Source organism: Podarcis bocagei (genome assembly GCF_964188305.1).
Source record: "Podarcis bocagei genome assembly, chromosome: 6".
Classification (NCBI taxonomy): domain Eukaryota; kingdom Metazoa; phylum Chordata; class Lepidosauria; order Squamata; family Lacertidae; genus Podarcis; species Podarcis bocagei.
In genome coordinates this window covers 61,804,485-61,824,511 of record NC_138130.1, presented here as the reverse complement: position 1 = coordinate 61,824,511, position 20,027 = coordinate 61,804,485, and the positions used below count along the sequence as shown (strand labels likewise).

Genomic DNA, 20,027 nt, shown 5'->3' with positions numbered 1-20,027 from the left:
CTCCCCAATCTAGACTGCAACTCTAGCATGGGACTAGGAGAGTTGTAGTCTCACTTCACATAAGCCCCTCAATGCTTGCAGTTTGCACTGCATCATAGGAAAAGGTCTCACTTCTTTCAGTGTGATGTTTTCCACAATGCAAATGGCTAATGGCGGACAAAAGGTCACTCCCAGTTTGTAATTCAGATTGCTGCCCCCCACCCAGCATTGACAGTTTGTAAGAGGAGGAGGGAACCCTCACATGTAGTGCGACCTTTATCATCAAAGTATATAGTTAGGATTTATATACATGGATATGAATCCCCAAAAGACAGTGGTCCTGGAATAAATTTGAAACAAGCCAAAATTTGCTATACTGTATAGTAGTAGCGTGACTGCCTATATTACATATTAGGTCCCAGTAGTCATTATGCAATATGGAAAATGAGTGGGCTCATGATTTTGGTATTGCAGCCATATTACTTCAGGCAAGTAGATGTGGAAGATAATGTTTGAAAACTGTTCACTAGGTGAAAGCACTTTTGTTTGTTCTATTTCACATTGTGATACTGTAATAGCTAGTAACAATTGTAAATTAATTGTTTTGTTCTGTTTTGTCATTACAGATGGTGTAGAGATGGAAAAAACTTGCTGTGTAATTTGTGATGGTAATATGCAGAAAGGCAACTGTTGTGGAACATGGTCTAGAAAAGATTAAGATAAAATGCAGCAAGGGAAGTTGGCCTAGTCAACATATGGATGTGAAACTGCACGTTAAGTGTTGTAACAACATGCACTGTGTATAAGCATTATCCATTGTTAGAGACCTCCTAGGGAAGTACTACGTCCCGCCCTCCAGCAGTTTTATGTTTGAGCATTGCTGCATTTAACTTCAAGACATGCTGCATCTTTGTAGTTAGCTAGCAGCCAATAGCTAGCAGGTAGAGAGAAACAAGCAGCTTCATTGAGGACTAGATTGAGGTTAATATGGTCATCACAGTGCAAATAATTCAGTCAGGGAACTTGCAACAAAACAAGGCAATGAATGGATTTGTACAATACAGGTTTTGTTGGACAGTGTAATAGATCCACGATCACTGCTGCTACTATACCTGTGGCTTGTCAGAACCCCTACACATGAAACAAGCAATCAATTTAGTACAACTGGATGACATATCAATTCGGCAAAGTCACTGGCATTTGAGAAACTGTGCAAGTACTCTTAAAAACATGATGAATGCCAGTGCAGTATCGGTGAGTTAGTTGAAAAATTGAAGGGGTTATCCCCCTTCTCAGGCTACACACAGTGAGAAACATCTCGTAAGTAAATTAGAAGGTGCCTTTGGGGAAGTAATGTCTGCTTCATGTGCTCCAGGATTGAACAAAAAACAGCTTTCATTAGCTTTGATATAACTGCAACATACTTTCGGTACCAGAACAGGAAAGTTGATATTGATGCACATGGACAGTACAAATAGCAGCAGCAATAATTTGGGAGGAGATTTATTTAAAGATCTATAGCTGTGACAGATTCAAGACTGGTGAGGTCGTTATAGCTATGGCGTGTGGGGCAGAAGCTGGGAAAAGTCTACATGAGAAGATGTACCACCTGTACAAAAAACGTTTAGCTTACCAACCATTACATGCAAAATTTGACTTCACAGCCTTTTTACCAATGTCCACTGCTGTTAGGCAGCATAGTCTCAAGCATTTTCTACTCCTGTTGTGGTGTTGACCTATTGATTACTACATAATAGTTCTATTTATATTACTTTATCTAATAACAACTTGCACATTGCCTTGTAATATTACAGATGTTCCTAAAAATGGCATACTGACATCCTTATCTGTCAGCTGTATCAGTGAGCTGCCAAGGACTATCAACACACTTCCATTTACAAATTTTTCACACACCTTCATCTGCTCACATTTTTGACCTGATTGTAGACATTAAAATATTGGTAAAACCCATGTTGTGGTGGTTTTACTGTTCCAGCAGCCTTATTTGTAACTATATCTTGGTATCATCACAGCTAGTGAACAAGAAATAGGGGTGGAGGTCTCAGAGGAATATTTGACACCAAAATCATGGTCCTTGCTGGTATAGAATCTGCATTACAGTAATTTCCCATATTCATATTTTTGCCACGATTATTTCCAAGGTGGGGTTGTTAGGGACAACTAGTATGTCGCTCAGGAAGTCAAGCTGCCATTATGTTTCAAATTTCTTCTTGGTCACATGTCCTACCAAACCTGGAGTATTTTTCTAGTTTGGGGGGGGGGGAATGCATCTGTGCAGTAGATTATAGCCTAAAACGTTGCACAAGCGCCCAGTCTTTAAGGTGCCACAGGACTTATTGGAAAACTGGTCATTCTTTAATTTTTGTTATAAAATATATTAGAACATTAAAGTAAGTTACTGACCAAATTCCACCCTTCCCCCACATTTTGTGGTTGTATCAGTAAACAACAATGTGAATATTATTTACTGTTTGAACTTGCACCAAATGTGTAATCTTACGATTTTGAAAGAAGCAAAACCTTGTCAAAAGCTGTGGAATGAAGCTGAAATTTTAAAATAACACAAAGCAGCCTATATTAAGCCTAAGTTACAGAATGTCATCAGACATATGTGTGAGGATAAATTCATATAATATTGTTTTGCTGTCCTGGTGGGACTGGATTTCACAGCTCAGTAGGAGAAACTAATGCTTGGCTAAATAGCCCAGCCATAATTCATAGCCTGACATAGATCTAACATCAACACTGACTGAAAGACTTGAAAGTAACAAATAGCAAGTGAAATGGAATCACAACATCCATCTTGGTTTCACTATCATCAATTAAAATGTTTTTTGATAAGAAATTTGAGAGATGAGAAAATGGAAAATAAACTGACCACCTTTGAGATAATCAAGGTAGTAGAGCAAAACATTGTTATGAGAAACGTATCAATTACTTATCAAGACAGAACAGTGACAGAAAAGATGTTTGTTTCAAAAGGGAAACGATGCTAGAGGTGGAAAAACAAAATGAAATCTAGAAGTCTGCCTTTCCTTGTGGTCCTGCCATGCCAACTTACATTTCTTTAAAAGAGAGTAATTTCAAAATACTGTACTGTGCGTTTTTAACAGCACAAATTTGTTCAAATTAGAGAGATGCATGTTGGAGGGTTGATAAATAAGTGGCATATTCATGCATATCTGGTGGAAATATAAGAAGATGAGCTCTTTTTGGAATGATATGCATATGAGACAGACATTTGGATCCATTAAATATAATGCAACATTTTTCTGTAATATTATTCTTTTGTAACTTCATTGTACATCACTTAGAAACTATAGTGTTAAGTGGTAAATAAATTGTTGAAATAAGTAAATAGGTTACTTGAGAAATAAGATACATGCAGAACATATGGAATTGGTAAGATACTAACTACAGCAAAAGTTTGAATTGCTTATAAACAAAACAATTCTACTATGGTAACTATGAATAAATGGTTTAGTAGAACCAAGTTTGCCTAATGGAAAACTTGACACAATTTATGTAGTTAGGAGAGGGAAGTAAATTGACAGGAACTTTCCAGAAAGAATGGACCCCTTTTACTTCATATATTTAACATGGATCTTAACACATACAAAGCATTTTCACCGCTGTCTTAAACAGTAGTATAAGATAAATTATAATTAATGAACTGTGAGAATCTCTATGTAGAAGTCTATATATTTTGAATATTATGAATGTAGAACTAAATACTTGTGAAAAGAAATGTGACAAAAATAGTGAACAAACACAATTTAATATAAACTTTCACGTAACTTGGTATACTAATTTGGAAAGTACCATTTTACAGTTAACATGGAAATGACTTCTAACAAAGAACTTACCATCTGTCATTCCTTCTCTACGGTGAGGCAATGGAGGCTGGTCCACTCTGCCTCCCTTGTGTTTTTTGGTAGGCCTAGGCCTCTGGCTCTGGGCTGCACTCGTGTTGCTGTCAGTAGAGAAGGGGCTGGTTGGCCGAGGCCTCTGAGAAGAGGAATATGGTTTGCCTACAAACAAAAATGGAAATTGATACGTTATTATGCTTACATGCCTGCTCTAACCGGCTTCAATTTCTTTATTTGCAACACCTCACATGAAAACTCATGACGACTGTTATTGACGGCACCACCAGCAAAGTGACAAACTCAGTGTTGGAGTTTACTGTTAAAGTTTATTTGAAAAACATTTTCACCATTTGCTGACCATCTTTTTTGTATGCTAAACAGAAATGCGTAACTAATACATTAAAAAAAAAAAAAAAGATTGGAAGCAACATTTACGCACCATGACTTCTATGCAGAAAACATGTGTTCTGGATGAGGAGTCTAACCTCAGCTTTGCCCAACACATGCTGTATTTTTATTGCATAAGTAACCACATTAGACAATTTATTCTGGGGCCCAAACCATTCAAGAACAGGTGAATACAGATAAGATTTATCCATAATTCATTATTTTGTATGCATGCAGATGTTAATATTTATTGAAAAAGGTAGCTATTGGCTAATCAAATAGAGTTGTCATTTCCAGATCTAACGAGACAGTTGTGTTCCCTTCAGTACTAATGGAGTGTTCATCAGCCAAAAAAAAGTTATTCCACTCATTTTATATGTATTGCTTAAATTAACCAAGCAATACAGACTGTTTTAGTTTTAGTAAGAATGTATATTTTTCTTTCTTTTCAATGTCAGCCATTTTAGAAACCTGAGGTGGAATCCAGTTTGTGCCCCAGCACTCATGGAAACACACTTGATCCACGAGACATCTCTAGTAGTGGAGGAGGAAGGGGGCAAATTTTAATTGTTTCCTCTCCTGCAGCTCCCACACCTTAGAAATTACGATATGCAAAGTGAGGTTTTTTTTTTTTTTACAGTGGTTTCATAATTTTAAACAAGCATACATTAAGTTCGGTTTTTCAAAGCCAATGGAAGAACACATGATTTGTTGGCAATAATCTACTTGATTAAGAATACTTCAATATCAAGTCTTAGGATTTATGTAGAATACTATAGTATATTAGTCCTTTATTGTTCTTGATGAGATTGCAGTCTTATAAAGCCTTCCTCCTCCTCCCTGCCTCCTCCCTACTTTCAGTGACAAGTGCACTGCTCCCTTCCAAGAGTCTATCACACAGACCACTTGTGATGTTTGTAGGAGAAACATGCATGCCAAAACCCTTACAAGCCCGCTGTTTTATGTACAGGCTGGTTTAAATTTTACAACCATATGATAGCCACCCCACATAGTGCGTGTTGTGAGTTTGTTATGCTGTTGAAGTTTCTTGATCTGTGTAGTAATCCCTTTGTGTTATAAGCAGGCCCAAGAGTAGCCTGGAGCTACTGCTCTAAATGTATCTCTGGGCACTTCCACACCATAGTTCTCCGGAGACTCTGCTGCTCATTCATGCAAGTTTTGTGCAGCGTACACATGACATGATCCCCATCAAAATGCCATCCCATATTCCTTCCTCATTTAATCTGGCTGTATTTTTGCTGAAATTTTACTTAGTTTTCCACGGAAATAGAACAAATGGGAAAATAATACAGAGCGAAACACTGTGTAGGGGCTGCACAAAACTTTCATGTAGTAGCTACAGAATCCGCAAACTGCCATTAGGAAGTGCCCTCTGCTTCCTTAATGCACCTACTATGATCTGAACACAACCATAGCCTACTTCTAAACATTTTATGTACTTTGACTCCTCTTTTTTGCAGAGAAGGGAAGAGAAGTAACCACAGAAAAAATAAAATATAAGGTTGCCTTTATCTGGCATTTGAAAGGCAAATCAGAGTCACTTTGTTTAAGCAAGGCAACTAATTTGTTTAACTAGATGCTGTCCTTGATACAATTTTAATTATAATCCTGCTGTCAGACACAGTAAATGATTGGATTAAGTGCCTTAAAAGGCAACCATTTAATAAGGCTGTTAAACTGTTGCATTGTTGGAGTGATAAACTTTCACCAACTCACCCCATGCTCACACTCTTCCCAGAAAATACATTTGGCAAGAGAGATGCAAAAGAGAAGGCAGTAATGGAGATAAAAGCTAAGTGTGCAGTTCTTCACAAGAAATATTATTGATTGTGAGAAGGTTTTGCAAATAATAAATCATCAAAAGTTGCATGGCAAAATTAGTAGTCTCCTTGAGGCCGTATTAAAAGGCAGTATGTGTCGGTGTCAGTAAATCCATAGCAGAGTCAAGAGAAGTGTTAAAATGTCTGTGCACTGCACTGCTTTGTTTCTGCTTGAAGTACTATTAAACAAAAAACCAAAAACCTAACAGGCAGAAACAAACCATCTGCTTTATATGCATGTTAGGCATACTTATGCTGAGGTTTTACTTTTCTTAGGAAAGGAGGAAGAAAGAAAAGACAGAGCCCCACATCATGCAAAAAGCATTAGCTTTGTGTCTACAAACCTGTTCTTGATAGGCTGGTTCCATCCAGCCTAAACCCAGCTTTATCTGCTGCTGCAACCAGAGCTTGTGCAAAACTGCCGCTGGTAAAGATGGAGTCATCTGAGGAGCTACCTACACTAGATCTATGACTAGAAAAGTTACGGTCCTCATCAGACGCAGAACCCCATCCATTTACAAGTGAACCTAAAAACAAATGTAGGGGGCTAGTGAGTTGCACACATGAAATAGCTTAACTGTTATGTAAATTCCAAAGGGCTATTAAAATACCTCTTTTCCTTCTACTTTCAAATCTCAATTTTGTATTTCTAGAATAGGGAAATTCAAATAAAAATTCATTGCAGTTTTCCCCATCACCATGGATCTCAGCCAATGGAGAAGTTCAGATTTTGTCAGGTTTTTTTAATAAAGGATCTTAAAGTGGACATTTCTTATCTCAGAATTCAAAATAAGAAAAACATGAATGCACTGTATCATACAATTATTACCGGTACCTGCTGTCCTAAACTTAAATTTTTAAACTCTTTACTTGCTGTGGTATTCAACTAAGTTTTACTCAAAGCAAACCCACTGAAACTAATGGTCATATCTTAGTCATGTTCATTTTAATGTGTCTACTCTGAATAAAACTTAGTTGTATACCACCCTTAATCACTACCTTCCATAGGTTAGTGTGGCAACGAGTAAGTTTTGTGTGTAGAAAATTCAGGAATGAGGCAAATCCAGTCAAATGGAATCTTTCCTTTTGCATTTTGCTTTTCCAGGTATGAGCACTCTGCTTTTAGGGATATATAAAACGTATAAAAATTCAAGGGCTTAAAGTTTGGAATTAAAATCTCAGCCTCTAGTCTTCAAGGTGAAAAGTCACAGATCACACTTGAGATAAGGCTGCAAATGGCACCATTCAAAAATGTTCAAGTTCTGAGGATTTTCAAATCTCACCACATACTGGGAATTTCTGCTCATTTAGACTTTTAATGGAAGAAATAAATAGGGCAGATGTTGGTTTGTTGTTGAAAGTGCTGAGAAAAGCTGCATCTGCCGACATTCCCTTTTCTACTCCACTACTAAAAGTAAAGGTGCTCTAGTCACTAGTTTATCCAAACTCAAACACAAATATTTTCAGCCAGCCCATTGCAATGAGCACAATGATTATAAAAGTTGTTTGGGGCATCTCAGAGTCTCAAGTCTGAAACTAGAAGCACAGGATGCCTACGTGACCATTCAAAACATCTGTGGTATACAAAACCATAGGAAATAGCTTTGGTGCCAATTAGCTTTCCAAAACAATGAAAATAGTTTGCAGTGCTGGAATGACCAAATCTTTTAGCATCAATGCAGTGGTATGCTGTAATAAACAGGTTTCTGCACTCCAAGATACAAGAACAGAAGCTGAAGGAGTCGACAGAGATTTGACAGGCTGAAAGTGGGTTAAGCGCAACAGAGACTGACAATTTGATTCTGCTTGCCAGAGGCACAAATAAAATTGTTACTTTCCAAATGGACTCTGCCTGACATAGACAGATGTAGGTAAGGCAAGATAACAGCTAAGGCAAGCTGGGGGAATAAATGAAAAAGCCATTTCTTAAAAAGTAAAACTACATAGATTTCTGAACAGAGATCACTACAACAGGCTAGCTGAAGAGATTATTTGTGTATAGAAATGTTCAGGATAATGATTTAAAACAAGCCTTGCTTCATTTGACTTGGTGACCATCATTTGAAGAAAGACTGTCAACTGTTACTTTAAATTAAAAAAAGGTTTAGGAGTTCTGTAACCAGGACGTATATACTTTAAATGAAAATCAGTTTAGGTGTTTTGTGGGATGTAACCAGAACAACAACAACAACAACTCAGCAAGCAAGGAAATTACCTAAACATGAAGTCTGAACTTTGCTTGCTCTTTTTGCTGCAGCATTTCCCACTGATTTTCATTTTAAAAAATACACCCCAAACAGAAAAAGTGCTGACTATGTACACAGATCTCTTACACTAACTGATATTTTGTTGGATCACAGCCTGTTTACAATAATAAGCTGCATATTGAAAACAAGATCTAAATTATAACATGTTGATATTCTGAACTGCTTAAAGGTTGTATTGTGTGTATGTCTATATATCAGTAAACACACACACACTCTTAATGCATTTCCTTATATATATTTTTCAATGACTGCAGAACGTAATGAATCCGCTGGTGTATGTGCGTGTATGAATAATATTAACAGCAATGTTGTGAGTTGCTGCACAAGAATGGTGTCATAGCCTTAGTTCAGGGAGGCAACTCATCCTTTTCCAAAATCCCTTGTATGATATAATAATGCGGGATGCTACCCGAGGGATGTTACTGGAGAGCAGAACTGTCAAAAACTTTACAGACACAACTAACTGCACTGTCAAATCAGACTACACATTTCAGCTCTTTTTAAAGTGTCAGAAATAGGAATTCCATCAGGGCAATCAGAAATGTCCCTGCAGTTTGTGAGAGACAACCCAAAAGAACACTTGTTTTTTGTGAGAAGGCCCAAACTCCCTTTGGTGATGGGGATAGTCGCTATTACTGTGAGACAACATTGTTGGGTTGCCCTTATGCAGTACCACAATCCACCAACTAAGACTGATAGAACCAATATCAGACCATTCTGACCCAGGTTCAGGTGCTTACTATGACATTTAGGTGTAGCGTGTTCTAGCAGGACAAAGCATGGCACAACTGTGAACCCATATGGTTCTGTTTTCATAAGATGATAAGATTATTTGGAAGACAGAAATTCAACTGGACAGAGTGGGAAAGAAAGATGAACTGCAACATTACAGAAAAGATGGGAATATTTCCATATTAATATTATATATAAACCAATTTAAAAGAAAATCACTTTAAAATTATACATGGCATAAAAGATGAGAATTAGACTCAGGAATATGACAATAATACAGAATGACAAATGTTAGAGGTGCCAACAAACTCATGTAGATGATCTTCATGTCTTGTGCACCTCCAAAATTACTCTCTTTTGAAAAGGAGTAATAGCTATCTATAATTAAGGAAATAATGGGAAAAATTTGTTTTTTATATTAAACAGCCATTTGCAGCTTTGCTGGTTTACTTAAGACAAGACCTTGTGATTAATATCCCAAGTTTTGAATAAGGACTTAAAAGGGAGTAAGTCTAGAAGTAGTTTAAGCTCAAACTTCAGGTGTTGCTAGACTTCAAATCCCATCAGGCTCAGCCAAGTGTGGCCAATGGATGGGAGTGATGGGAGCTGTAGTCCAGCTTTAAGCAATAAGCTCTGATTTTCATTGGGTGTTGTTGGGTTGTTGTTGCTTCTTTAAAACATACAGAAAACCCTTTCTAACCTGCAGTAACACTATATATATTTGTAACTAACTCACACTAACAAGGCATCACCAGATGATTGTTTTTAAAATCAGGAATTATTAGGGGAGGTACAACATGCCCGCCCCCAATATTCTCTAGCTTCACTCAAGTCTCTTCCTTCACTCAAAGTCCCTCCAATGATCTGCTTGAGGAGGAATCTGCAAATTATTTCCAAATTTTGTTTTAGGAGGCATCTGTTGACAATATAGGGATGTACAGAATGCCTCCTGGAATTTTTTTTACAGGCCTGTCAAAACTCTCTTTTTGCCTGCCATCTGTATTAGGACCAGTGCTTTTAAACTTTTCTGTAAATGATCTGAAGTCCGGAGTGAGCAGTGTAGTGGAGATGACACCATATAATTCAAGGATTAAACAATAAGGGATCAAGAGGAGCTTCAAAAGGATCTTTCCAAACTGTGTGAATGAGTATTAAATTGCTAAATGAGTTTCAGTGAAAGTGTAAAGTGATGCACCCTGGAGCAAATAAAACTCCCAAAACTCACATATACACTGAAAGGTCCTAATTTGGTGGTGACTGACTAGAAAAGAGATCTTGGAATCATGGTTGATAACTTAATGAAAATTTCAAATAAGTAACTGAAAAAGTGAATTCCATGTCATGGATTATAAGGAAAGGGATAAATAAAATAAAATAAATCTGATAATATTACAATGCCTTTATACAAATTACGATGAAGCAGTTATTTGATTACTAAATACAGTTCTGGTTTCTGCAAAAAGAATATTGTAGAACTGGAAAATGTGCAGAAGCAGGCAGCCAAAATTATCAACGAGCTTTAGCAACTGCCCCATCAGAAAAGGTTACAATGTGTTCTTTACTTTGGGCTGGGGGAAGCATCATAACAGATGTTTTTAAAAGTATGTATAGTAAGGATAAAGCAGATTGAAAGACAATTTTCTCCCTCTTCATAATATTAGAACCCAATACCATCCAATAAAGCTGAAGGATAGAAGATGCAACACCAGCCTAGATTGCTTTAAAATGGAATTAGACACATTCATGGGGCAAAATTGTAGGAACGGGTACAGCCATAATGAATGTGGCTGCCTTCAGGATCAGACGTACTGTGCCTCTGAATATCAGTCACTAGGGAAATGCAGGAGAAGGCTATTGTGCTCATATCCTATCTGGGCATCGGGTTGGCCACTATGGATACTGGAGTAGACAGGTCTTTCCTCTTATCCAACAGGGCTCTTTTAACGTTCCCTTAAAATTTGGGCACAAGGATGAGCAGCAAATTTGGTTTAAATCTGGCTTTAGGAAACTCCAGATCTAATTTTGTCACAGATCAGCTGTGCCTTTTTCAAACAGGATGAAACAGGCTCCAAGCAGGTGTCCATTTCATACAATACAGCTCACTCTATTTTCCAATAGCTTGTTTGAATTCCCATGCTGTCTGTCAGCTGCAATTTTTTCCTCCTGCTGAAAGCAGCAGTAAGCACTTTATCTAGAACAAAATCCACTATTTGAAAAAGCTGAATTCTCTTTTTATTTTCCATAAAAATTTCAAGGTGCTGAAGCAATCAAAAAGTTATAAATAAAAGAGGAAGTGGGGGCTAGACTCACAAGTTTGTTCCTGGACCTTAGTATTACCAGATGTTTTTGCAGGTTAAAAAAAGAGATGAATATCATTCTTATTCACATTTAGCATTCTGTTTCTTGAAGCTAACAAGCCCACAAAACAGTAATAGGCATATATACTGCACTCTTTTAAATACTAGTCTTTTTATTCAGATGCAGTTATCTTCTAGTGGTTCTACTTGAAAGAATTGATTTTATACACCATGTGAAGACTCTGGCCTTAAATAGATGCTATGTTGCAACAGAATTTATCATGACAGCAAGAAGACATGAAAACCAACGGATATGTCTATGATTCTACAAAGCTGGGGACCATATTACATCAGAATACAGGCAGGGTATGTTCACACCTATATTCCGAGAAAGAGACCCATGGACTGCACTACTGAACATTACTGAAAACCGAACCTCAGAGTTACAACATGTTCTACCATTTCAGAAGGGCATAGATGAATTAGTTGACAGTGTTCATTTGCATGGGTTTTTGTGACCTATTTCTACATAAGAAGTGGGCAACCTTTTTGCTCTTGAGAACCGAGTTATCTGTGATGCAACTGGTCAGTTAGCGAAGTATTTTTATTTCTTGATTTAGGGGGGAGCAACTGGGCTATGCCCATGAGTGAGGGTGCACATGCAAGCGGTAAGTGGAACAAACACTGGTGATGGAAAGAGCCAAAGATAAAAGTGTTCTGGATGAACTAATCTGGAATGCATATGAGCCTGTTTAAATTTTGCCTTGGCTTCTTCAGATGAGAATTTCCAGTCCTGCTTAGGTCTATGCAGAAATTAGTCCTGCTTGATTTGATCGGTTACTCTCAAATAAGAAGAAGAAGGAAGAAGTTTTTTTTTGTTTTTGCTTTAAAAAGTACAATGTGTCGATTCTGCTACTTTTCTGGAAAGCAAGTGGAAATAATCCCTTTCTACTTTAGTGTGCTATATAAACACATACACAGCAGAAGCCTGCTTATTCTCAGAACCCCTCCCTTCCAGTCATAAAACCAGGAAACAAGTAAAACAAAAAATAAAGTATTTTTATGAAATAAAATGTTGCTCCTTCCAATTATTCTGAAACCACATGGGGTTGAGAGGCAAAAAGCCAGGAAAAATAAGGTGGAAACCAAACTGAAAGGAAGGGGCTCTGATGGGATAGACGTATGGGACAGCTTCAGGTGGTGTCAAGGGCCACATAAACTGAGGTCCAAGTCAAAGGTTCCCCACCTGTGCTATACTTTCACACATGCACAGTGTACTATTAAGCTGCTGGAATCTAGAGGGAAATAAATCTTACAATCACAAATTATTTTATGGTCCTTCAAATTCTGGCCTTGGTTGCACATGTTTTGCAGTCTCCAAGGTGCTGGATGAAGCTCTTGGTTTTGCTAGACTGAGACTGAAAACACCTCATAATCTATGGCTGTCACAGGACAGAGGTCTGACAGAGCCCAATGTGAATTATGTTTTATTGAATTCAGTGCTACATACACATGGGGATGTGTGTGTATAAACCTGTAAATTTCAGTTTATCTCAAAATGAATCTATCTTTCATAGAACTTCCACAGCAAAAGAAAGACAAAAAGCTTTATTATCACTTTAGCGATTGCTGCCCCCCCCCACTTTGTTTTAATAGCTTGATGCAACTTCAATTTTTGTCTGCGTTTTGCTATTTAATGTGGTAGACATATTTACGAGGTCACAATATGCCATAATTGCAGTCTGAATATTTTAGTGAGTCTTTTATACAATTAGATCCCCAATGTACTATAAAGACACAAAAGACAAATGAAAGAGTAATAGAGCCTTGTATTTAACCCTAGCCCTAGCCACAAGTGACAAGGAAGTGTGTGCAGGTAAGTGAGCAGGCTGGTGGAAGAAGTAAGGGGTGCTTCACCCATCATCTACATCCAGCATAGAACCAAGTCTCCTGCCAGAGGAAAAATGCTCCTTCTTTTGGCTCATTTAAAAAGCTGCAGTGATGTGCTTTAGGTTGAAACGCTGCTTATTATCATCATAAACAGGAATACTCATAAAACAATGCCCACACATAACATTTTTATTCTGCCAGAAGTTCTGGCTATATCTATGTTAGCAGTGGCCAGATTTTTGTTCTTTCTGTTTTATATCTGGGCCATACTATGCTTTAAAATAGACTGGTCCTCCTTTGGTCAAGGATGAGTTTTTTAAAAATGGGAAATTGTAGCAGCGTAAAAGTTGAAACAAGGACAAACACCTGTTACTTTGGGACTCTTGCCAGACAAGTTGCGGTTAAATTGTGGTATAACATGTTTAGCATTGTTATCTAAAAGACTGCTTGTGGCATCTGTGAAATGTTTTAATGATTTGGCTACGCAAGAGAGTCTACTTCTTAATCACTGCACTGGCATTAGCCACAGGAAGCAATGACATCAGCAATGGTGACAAGGACTGGCACACGTTACCTTTCTTCCCTGCCTTGTCATTGCAATGTCAGTGGCCAAGTAAATGAACCACAATAATGTCCTCTGAAGAATAAATCAGGGTTGCACCTGAAAGTAGTAATATAGAACACACAAGCACATAGCACAAGGGAGGGAAATCTGTCCTTTTAATTATTATTTTTTAAGCATTCATTTTACTGTGCAGGCAGTGTGGCAGACTTCATTTAGTGGAAATAAGGTGTTCATGGCTTAATATGAGCTCTGAGAAGGGGACCTGCTAGATTTTGTATCTCATAAAAATGGTAATGCAACAATTAGCAGGGTCATATTATAAAGCACAGATTTTACTCTAGCTTAATGGATCTAGGGATACACATTCATCAGCAAGGATGGATTTCGCATAAAACGACATGTAAATGAATTGATGACTGATCATAAATTAATTTTAGTGCTGAAGATGTAATGGAGGCACAGCAAGATGCCACTTTATCATAGTATTTTACTGCTCAGCAACATTTGAACAACTACTTAATGTTCTATGTGCATGCTAACAGCTTGAATAAATTTGACAAAATTTTGTGCCTTTCAGCAATATGGAGGAGAGAAAAAGATTGCAGGGAAAGATTGAAATTTCAAACAGAAATAAATTTGGCTAAGTGGCATAAATTCATTTTTCATTAATGTTTATAAATGCTTTGATGATGTTTGCATCTATAAAAAGTGTCAAACTTATATATTGCTTGCATTTTGTTCATTATAATGTTCTGGAAAGGAAACAAGTATATAAAATATAGATTCCACCTTATGTTTAAATGTTTAATTTTAATTGGGATACTGTTATTCATGTATGACAGTCAGTTTAGATCAAGGTCTAATTACCCAGTATTAGTAGTGCCTTTTTTATTCTTGTATTAATCTTTTAGCATATTTCCCAAAGTCTGTTGGCTTCCATGTATGAAACTCCCCATATTTGCTTCCGTAGTAATTACAGCAAAGATTTCATGTTATCGTATCCAGTAGTACAACGTCCACAGAATCTATGTTACATTGTGCTTAATGCATGTCCCAATATGTCTTTATTAAGTGGGAAAAAGATTTTATAAAACTTTTGATACTTAAACTGGATCTCCTATTTACAATGGTCTTAAACAGATCATACGACAAGGACATAGCCTGCTTCCTCCACAACCCGAAAAACCGTGATGTGGGGGGAAATGGAAGTCCTTCTGCCCAGCGGAGTGGCAGAAGGAATCTTTTTGCCTCCAAAAAGAATTGTTCTTTATGGACATGGGTTATTAGAATCTTAACGCCCACCTTCAACTTCTTATCTGGCCTCTGTGTCTACACTTCTGAAATATAGGTAGGGAAAAACAGACAGTGATAATCTTTGATATTAAGGGTAGGGGTTTAGCTTAGAAGTAGAGCACATGCTTTGAGCAGAAATTGTCCCAGGTTCAATCCCTGATATCTCCAAATGGAAATATAGTCCTGTCGTAAACCCTATAGAACCTCTGTTGCCAATATAGGCAATATTGGGCTAGATGGAGGAATGGTTTGATTTGTTTTAAGGCAACTTCCTATGTTCTATTGTGCCTACCATATTCTTCAGCAAATAAATAAATGCTGAACTTTGATGCATTTGAATTATCAGAGACAGAAGGGTCTCTGATCTATTATGTAAATGAATAATCGCAGTGCAATGGAAAAGAAAGCATTCATATACAAGATTCAAAAAACAGAAAGTCAAATAAGCTAAATGAAGAAAATGTGTGGGATATTTCTTTGGCAACCAAGACTGGGATATTCTGAGTGTCCTCCGCCATCTTGGACCTGTCAACTTCATACTAATGGTAACAAAGAGAGTTAAGTCTTCTTTCCTAACTTGAACTTCACCCTTTGAAAAGGTGATTCAGAATCATGTTTGCTTTCTTTTATGATCACTACTTCTACCACTAATGAAAACAAGACACTGATTATGCTTTCCTACAGAAAGCATAAGGAGGCAGAAAAGGATACATAAGAAGATATGCAAATCCATTTGGTGTTGGCCTAATTTTTTCGCCCCTATCACTTTGTTCCCTAAGGGTTTGGCACAATAACAAAGTATTAGCATTTTAAAAATAACGACGTGGGCAACTGAAGGCTTCAATGAGCAGTGTTGGCTTTTAAAAACCAGAATTTGTAATCAATATACTTGTACATTGCTAGGAAGAAAAGAGACAGCGACTTATAGAAAAGCAAATATGCAAATCATGCACGCGTACACACACATATAAAAGACTGACATATTAATACATATAAATGAATAGTATTTTGGTAGCAGGTTTTAAAATACGTATTATCACTCTAAGACCTTTGATGGATTGCTACAGGAATGCTTCCCTAGACACATGCAAAAATGCACAGAATTACAGCCAGAAGGAGATTATGCTAAAAATTCCAGCAAATTCAGGTAAAGTGGCTTAACATACTTGTGCACTAATAAGCCAATCTTCCAAATTCAGAGACTTAAACTTGTAACTACACGTCTTCAGTTGGATCTGGATTTCAAATCACAGCAGTCAAGCTACAGTTCTTAAATCTTAATTAGCTTGGCAAGCAGCCTGGCCCCAGGGCATGGGGAAGGGAAACTGGAAAGTGGAAATAAAGCACCATTTCCCTTAATTCAATGACACAGAGAGGGAGAGAGGGAAATCCGAGGTACTGATGCTTCATTACTGTCATATTCCCACTCTAACTGGAAACTGCAATGTGTTTTCATAGCTGCAGTGTTTAGATAAGGGGATAAAACCCCCAAACTCAAAACAACTTGCAAGGCACACGTAGGCAAGTATTAAAGCAAGTATTAAAAGACGCTGCATTAATCTGTCTTCAGTGAACAGAAATTTCATGAAGATATATTCAGAAATTAGTACTGTCCCATAAAGATCAACAACTGAGGAGATGTGCAATATTTTTAATGAGCTATATAGACCATGCATGCTTGGGCTTCAATAGACCTCAGTCAACCTAGATACAGTACGTTAAGTACAGGTCCAACATCAGTTGAAAGTCTGCTGAAGCCTAGAATGAGGTCATGATATTCATGTAAGAACAGCACTTTCTCGCAAAACGGAATGGTTGTCTATCTTCTACCAACAGCAGTTTTATTACCAATTCAGGCTGGGCAAGCTTAGTTTTTCCCCAGGTTTGACTTTGATTATTCTAGCTGTAACATCTCCAGACATGTGAGGAATAAGAAACAGTCAAGCAAAAGATGCTCGATTAATTAAATGGGATTTGGCTGAAAGGGAAGAATGATTAAATATGTAGTGGGCACAAAATAAAGGTGTCACCACATAGCTGTTCTTTCATACTACAACTTGTTCTGAGGTTATTCAGAAAAAAACGTCTTCTGACATTCATCACTTTTACAAAGCCCCAAAATAAAATAAAAAACCTAGAAGCCTTTTTATAGATGTCAGCTTTTCATGTTGTTCCTGAGATACAAAACATTTTTTAGTCTAGCTGCTTTTGCTCTAGCCCCCGCTCCACCACACATGTAATAAACTTGCTTTCCCAGTAAAGCGAACTTTCTATGATTGATTTTTCTTTCATGTTTTTAAAGCTTTTTAAAATTCATGAATTTTCTTATCATTTGCAGCAAAGCAAAAGCATTTTCAAATCCTTTAACAGTTGTGAGCAATATTAACACAACTTTTTTAAATGCCACAGAAATATAGCAGAATAGAATACCCTTAAACGTTATTTTATTTAGAACACATTTTACATCTTTACGAAGCCGGTTCATTCTTAATTTTGTTTGCCTACCTGTCACTGAGCTGTCTAGATTGTCCATGCTGGAGCCTGGAGTATGCTCTAGTCCTCTCAGTGGTCTTGTGATTTCTAAAGCTTCTTCAATATCATCCTCATCCTCATCTTCATCCTCTGGAATATCTGTTTCCAAATCTGATATTAGAGATCCAGACACATATCCTAATGGTGGAAGTGGAGTCTGGGGTGGCTGAGTATTGCTTTGAATGTGCCTAGAGCAAAGGGGGGAAGGCAAAAGGGGAAAGCACTTTAAAAAGCTACAAGCATGCTCCAGTTATAAGCCATATACTGCACTTTGCTGGGAATAAGTCTCATTTAACTCAGTGGGACTTAAGATGTTTTAGGGGAGAGGTAGTACCTCAGGTGGGGGACACGCCATGCTCCTTCTGGAGTAGTTTGCTCACCTTTGGTCCCCACCCTGCACGCAATTCTCACCTGTGGCAGCGGCCAAATCCCAAGAACGGCTTTAACTGGCTGGCTAAACCAGGTGAGGGTAGCTAATAAGCCTCAAACCTTTGGTGAGTTAGGGACTTGCATATGAAGACAGGCTCCGACAGATTGAGCAGACAAGACCAGTAATGCGTTAAATGGTCAAGAAGGTGGTTTCTGCATGTGCTGGGGAGGGAAGTGAGGGGCAGATGGGGCTCCTTAATCTCAGAAGGTAGCTCATCTAGGAGAAGGAAAACTATTGACTCTTAAGCCTTGCAGGGTATCTTCAGGAGTAGAAAAGGCAAAGGAGTAAGCTCTCCACAAATCTGGAGTGGGTTTGAATGGTGCCTTGTATGCCTCCTTCAGCAACTTCTGCAGCCAACCTCGTGCCCTGCTTTCCTTTGGACATCAGTGAGGTTGAGAAGGGTTTTTTTGCCATTTAGGTAGTCCAGGACCTCCATACATACTGTCCAGGCTTGTGCCCCAGTGAGGTCACTTCAGTGCAGGTAACGCAGCAATTTGACTTCACCCCTGGAGGCACATTCCATTGTTTCTTGAGACAGACAGATGCCAAAAACAGAATAGGATTAAGCTGTTGAAACTCCATTTATAACAAATAGTGAGATTTAGGGTGATGTACTTAACACTTTCTCTGAAATCTCTCAGATTTCTATGTGCTTTTGCAGTCCTTTAGCCCATCATGATCACCACAAATAAGAAATGCAGGGCGAGTCTTTTAAAAGAGGACTCACCCTGTAGAAGCAGAAGGGGGGGGGGGGAATGTTTCCAAATAATTTGTGGGTAGCCCCAAAACAACTTCACTCACATGACTATTTCTGCATTGTATAACCAATTGTTACCATGGATTCTACACTATTGTATGCCAACTGGTACAAAACATTATGAGGAAACGGAACAGTGGTTTTATCTTTAAAATGATGCTAGGGTCATGAATGAATAAGTACTATGGAAGAGGCCATTCCAAAGATATCAAAGAGCTAATCTCTAATATATGTTAGATGTATTAGGCTAGAAATGTCAAGCCAGATATACAGCCCAGAACCCCTATCATTTGAGATTTTATCTGACCTTATTCTTACTGGAATGCAAGAAATGACTACTTAAACAAATCAAACATTTATATATCAAGTTTGTGTTAGTTATCTTTAAGTAGTTGGCACATATAGTAGCTTAATTCCTGGGCTACTTTGACCAAAATTGTTGAGGCCATTTTCCTAACTCGATATTAATTAACACAGTCTTCCACGTTGTAGTGGGAACTAGTAGAATAAAAATACTGAAATGACTGGTGACAGGAACCTTAAGGCTGCATTATAAAGTTCCAACACTTTTTTGAGTCATAGGACTGGGACAACTGACTCAATCTTCTCACATTAAAGCTGAAATAATCTTGTATATACTTGATAGGAAAAAGGTTTGATATATAAATGGGAATTTCAAGATGAAAAATATCTTGGAGAGGAAATAATCCTAGCTCAAATGCTGTGCTGCTTCCTTTAGTTAGGCTAGATCAGTGGTGGCAACCTATGGCAAGCATGCCAGAGGGGACACTCAGAGCCCTCTCTGTGGTCACACGCCGTCGTGCCAGCACAGAGCCAGCAGAGGGCGAGGGCGGCGTGTTGAGTCCTCAGCTCAACTTGGGCAGCCGAGCAGCCGCCTTCCTCCTTCTCCTCCTGCTGCGAGGTTGAGGCAAACACTGAGAGAGCTTGCCTAGACTTCGCACAAATCCCCCAGATACAATGCAATATGGTAACCAGGTACTTCTTTCTTAAGGGCTAAAGAGAAGTCAGAGTAGTGGCAGCTACTGCAGATTATGCACCAATTCAGGTTAAATTGCCTTGTTGGCACTTTGCGATAAATAAGTGGGTTTTGGATTGCAGTTTGGGCACTCGGTCTCTAAAAGGTTCGCCATCACTGGCTAGATCAAA

The 20,027-nt window shown here is 38.0% G+C and overlaps 2 protein-coding genes across 34 annotated transcripts in view; one reads left to right on the top strand and one right to left on the bottom strand.

The window, feature by feature from the left end:
- LOC308590039 (uncharacterized protein) overlaps positions 1-3,269 on the top strand; it is a 277,805-nt gene extending 274,536 nt beyond the window's left edge. For all 12 annotated transcript variants that reach the window (XR_014009603.1, XR_014009604.1, XR_014009605.1 and 9 more), the window contains one exon: positions 606-3,269. The gene's annotated coding sequence lies outside the window, so the exon portion shown is untranslated. The remainder of the gene's footprint in view (positions 1-605) is intronic.
- The window catches only part of ROBO2 (roundabout guidance receptor 2), an 839,550-nt gene that overhangs the window by 11,693 nt on the left and 807,830 nt on the right, over positions 1-20,027 (bottom strand). For 12 of the 22 annotated variants that reach the window (XM_081199595.1, XM_081199576.1, XM_081199585.1 and 9 more), the window contains 2 exons: positions 17,647-17,861; positions 3,867-4,031 (listed from right to left, as the gene is read on the bottom strand). In XM_081199595.1, the coding sequence (XP_081055721.1) occupies positions 3,867-4,031; positions 17,647-17,861 (380 nt within the window). Of the gene's footprint in view, positions 1-3,866; positions 4,032-6,441; positions 6,625-17,646; positions 17,862-20,027 lie in introns of all 22 variants that reach the window. The other 10 variants (XM_081199575.1, XM_081199578.1, XM_081199593.1 and 7 more) reach the window with 1 other exon arrangement.